The 3,822-nt window shown below is 41.5% G+C and overlaps 1 protein-coding gene across 1 annotated transcript; it reads left to right on the top strand.

Annotated features, from left to right (window-relative positions):
- The first annotated feature begins 1,231 nt into the window (after positions 1–1,231).
- On the top strand, positions 1,232–3,286 carry LOC105999040 (putative gustatory receptor clone PTE01). The gene is made up of 2 exons (XM_013033925.1): positions 1,232–1,247; positions 2,277–3,286. Exons 1-2 carry the CDS (start codon positions 1,232–1,234, stop codon positions 3,284–3,286), a joined length of 1,026 nt encoding a protein of 341 aa, XP_012889379.1.
- The last annotated feature ends 536 nt before the right edge of the window (positions 3,287–3,822 follow it).

The raw sequence follows: 3,822 nt of genomic DNA, 5'->3' as shown, positions 1-3,822 counted from the left end.
AAGGCAGGAAAGTACCATGAGATCCTTGTCCCCAATGAACCACCAAAAAAGCCAGAAGTGGATCTGTGGCTCAAGAGGTAGACTGCTAGCCTTGAGCAAAAAGCTCAGGGACAGTGCCCAGGCCCTGAGTTCAAGCCCTAGGACCAGCACACACATACACAAAAAGAAATACAACTGTGAAAAAGAAATTTTTCTTTTAAAAAAGATTTTTTACTTAGAGAAAAAACTACTATGAACATAGAAAACGGTATCTGATTCTTGATACACATCTAACTCTCCCCAAATTTATAGGCAATTTGAGTGCTTTTAATGTCATTAAACTAACATTAATTTTTTTGAAAAAAATATGCTGGATTTTTATTTTATTATTAAAATTTTAATTTTATTGTCAAGGTGATGTACAGAGGCTTTACAGTTACATAAGTAAGGTAGTGATTACATTTTGTGCCTAACTCGTTACCCCTTCCCTTATTTTTCTCCCTCTTTCCCTCCCCATATATATATATATATATATATATATTTATTTATTTATTTATTTGAGGTAGGGTCTCACCAGGTAGCCAAGGTTTGAACTCTTCATTCTTCTACCTCAGTCTTTGAAGTTCTGGGATTATAGGCATGAGACACTTTGCCTTTGCTTGTACAATTTAATCTTATTACGATTTATGGAAATTGGATAGGGGAGGGATGGGTGAGAATATTGACGGGGGTGACATTGAAGAGGCATTGTATTCATAAAATGCTTTGTTAAATGGCATCTCTTTTGCACAACTACTTAGATAACTAGAAAAACAAGAAAAAGGAAAAAAAACCCAGTCATGAATTTTAAACGTCCAAAAAAAAAAAAAAGAATCCAGGTGAAATCCCTCTTGAGGAGTGAAATTTCTTAAGCCTTACCAAAAAAAAATACTATTTTTTTTGTTGCTCTTCCATCAACATTAACAAGTCCTCAGAGACTGAGATGAGCTAATTTACCTAATTATCAGTGAGAGGCCTTGAGCTCTCCATCCCAGACAATTGTAAATAATTAGCCTGTGTTTCCCCAGTCCTGAAGTTTGCTGGTTCAAGTCCAGTTGTCTTGCTGCATCTCCTTTGCCCAAAGTTGTGGCTTGGCTCAGGAGTCCACGTGTGATTCTATCCCTCTGTGGTTCCTGAGGACAGAGCCTTCTTCTCCATCACTCACCACACAGCCTGGAGGTGATGGATGCTCTCTCCTTCCTCCTCCCTGATAATGGTGGCACAGTCTGGTAAGTGCCATGGGCGAGTCTGGCAGGCTGGACTTGGGTAGCATTAAGATCCTTACCATCAAGATGCAAAGATGGAGTAGCCGGCTAGGAGGGTCCCAAATACAGGCCCCAAATACACTGGTGCCTGGCTCATTTTCAATGGATACGAAATCATTTTTAATTTCCTCTCTGATTTCTTCAGTGGCCCAAAGATTATACAAAACTGTGTCACGCGCAGTCTTCATTTTTCCCCCTTTTCGGATCATCTACGATCCTACGATCCTAAAATGATTTTTATTTTATTTTGGTATTTGTTAAAGCTTGCTTTATGGCCTAAAATGTGACCTAACTTACAGAAAGTTCAACGGGCCACCAAGAAGAATATCTAGTAATCTGAGCCACTCAGGAGGCTGATAGATTATGATGGAGGTATCTGTTAAACCTATTTTATCTATGGTGCTGTTTAACTCTTAAGTTATCTTTGTGATTTTATTTTATTTAGTCATGTCTCCATGGATGAGAACAGTGTTAAAGACGTCCACTTTTATTGTATCTGGACCTATCTATTTTGTTTTTTTTTTTTTTGCTGGTCCTGGGACTTGAACTCTAAGCCTGGACATTGTCCTTTAGCTTTTGTACTCAAGGCTGGCACTCTTGAGCCACAGCTCCACTTCTGGCCATTTTCTGCTTAATTGGAGATAGGAGTCTCAAGGACTTTCAGCCTAACTGGCTTGGAACAAGCCAGACCTCAGATCTCAGGCTCCTGAGTAGCTGGGGTTACAGGTGTGAGCTATGATTTTTTTCCTTAAAGGGGAAAAATATATTTTATTCTATGTTTGGTCTTAGAAGAATATTTTAGTCATCGAAAGCTTTACCTTGATTGTGCAAATCCACATCGCTTAGGTGTCTCTAAAATAAATGTACCCCGAATGGTGTGAATGAAAGAACAAATGATGGACGATGGGGTCTGTCAGAAAGGAGTAATATTGTGGAATGGATGTTCCTCTCCTGTGAGACCTTTCTTGCTGGCTTGATTTAATCTGAATGTAGCTTTAGTGTCATGCACTGTTTTATACTTAAAATTCTTTTCTTTCCACCCCTCTTTTCATTTTTTCAAAAGGTGTCCAAGCAACGTAGACACCCACAACCTAACCCCAGTCACTGAGTTCCATCTCCTGGGCCTCTCAGATGACCCTGAACTCCAGTCTGTCCTCTTTGGGCTGTTCCTATCTATGTACTTGATCACCGTGCTGGGAAATCTGCTCATCATCCTGGCTGTCAGCTCTGACTCTCACCTCCACACCCCCATGTACTTCTTCCTCTCCATCCTCTCCTTGGCTGACATTGGCTTCACCTCCACCACCATCCCCAAGATGCTGTCAGACATCCACACTCACAGCAGGGCTGTCTCTTATAGCAGGTGTCTGACTCAGATGTCCTTTTTTATGCTTTTTGGTTGTTTGGACAGTCTGCTTCTGACCGTGATGGCTTATGACCGCTTTGTGGCCATCTGTCACCCTCTGCATTACAAGATCATCATGGACTCTCGACGTTGTGGCTCACTGGTTGCAGGGTCTGTTCTCATCAGCCTGTTGGTGTCCCAGTTGCATACTTCCATGGTCTTACAGCTCATGTACTTCACGAGTGTGTCCATTTCTCATTTCTTCTGTGACCCTTCCCAGATCCTCAGCCTCACCTGCTCTGACCCCTTCACCGATGACCTTGTCATGTATTTTGTGGGTGCCTTGTCTGGTTTCCTTCCTATTTTGGGAATCCTTTTTTCCTACTCTAGAATCGTTTCTTCCATACTCAGTGTGTCGTCGCCAGGTGGGAGGTATAAAGCTTTCTCCACCTGTGGGTCTCACCTGTGCATGGTGTGCTTGTTTTACGGCACAGGACTGGGGGTGTATCTCAGTTCGGCGGTGTCAGTGTCTCCTAGGAGAGGGGCAGTGGCCTCGATCGCATATACAGTGGTCACTCCCATGCTCAACCCATTCATCTACAGCCTCAGAAACAGGGACATCAAGTGCGCCATGGGAAGACTGCTGAGGAAAGTCTAATCTCAGTGGTATTGGTGTCTGCTTTCTGGTGAAGGCAGCAGACCTACATCTAGACCTGGGAAAAACAGTACCTCCCATCAATTAACATGCCATTCTTAAAAAAAAAAACAACCATGTTATTGTAAAGGTGATTTTATGTTGGGGTTACAGATACATAAGTCAGGTAATGGGTATATTTCTTTTTGGACAATGTCACCTCTATCCCTGCTTTCTCCCAGTTTTTTGCTTCAATTACCCTTTCTCCCCCAAGTTGTATAGTTCATTTTCAACATAGTGTCTAGTGCATTTATTCACCCTTTGCTCCTCCATTTCTGCACACTCTGTACACTCTCCCAAAGAGATAAACTTACAAACAAGACTAAAGGTACACAAACAAAAACAACAATAAAGAGAGCACTTGTGATCCTCCACTAAGAATATTCTCCTTTGGTTTCACCGTGTGAATGTCTAAAGTCCTGTCTAATTTGTCATGTCCAGATGTATTTTTTTGTCTTTTACCATCCAGTGTGTTTACTTGTAGATTTATAGGCACAAAA

The sequence above is a fragment of the Dipodomys ordii genome, unplaced genomic scaffold, assembly GCF_000151885.1.
Source record: "Dipodomys ordii isolate 6190 unplaced genomic scaffold, Dord_2.0 Scaffold180, whole genome shotgun sequence".
NCBI classification, from domain to species: Eukaryota; Metazoa; Chordata; class Mammalia; order Rodentia; family Heteromyidae; genus Dipodomys; species Dipodomys ordii.
Note: the sequence above shows the minus strand (reverse complement) of the source record. Positions and strands in the feature narration are given on the sequence as shown.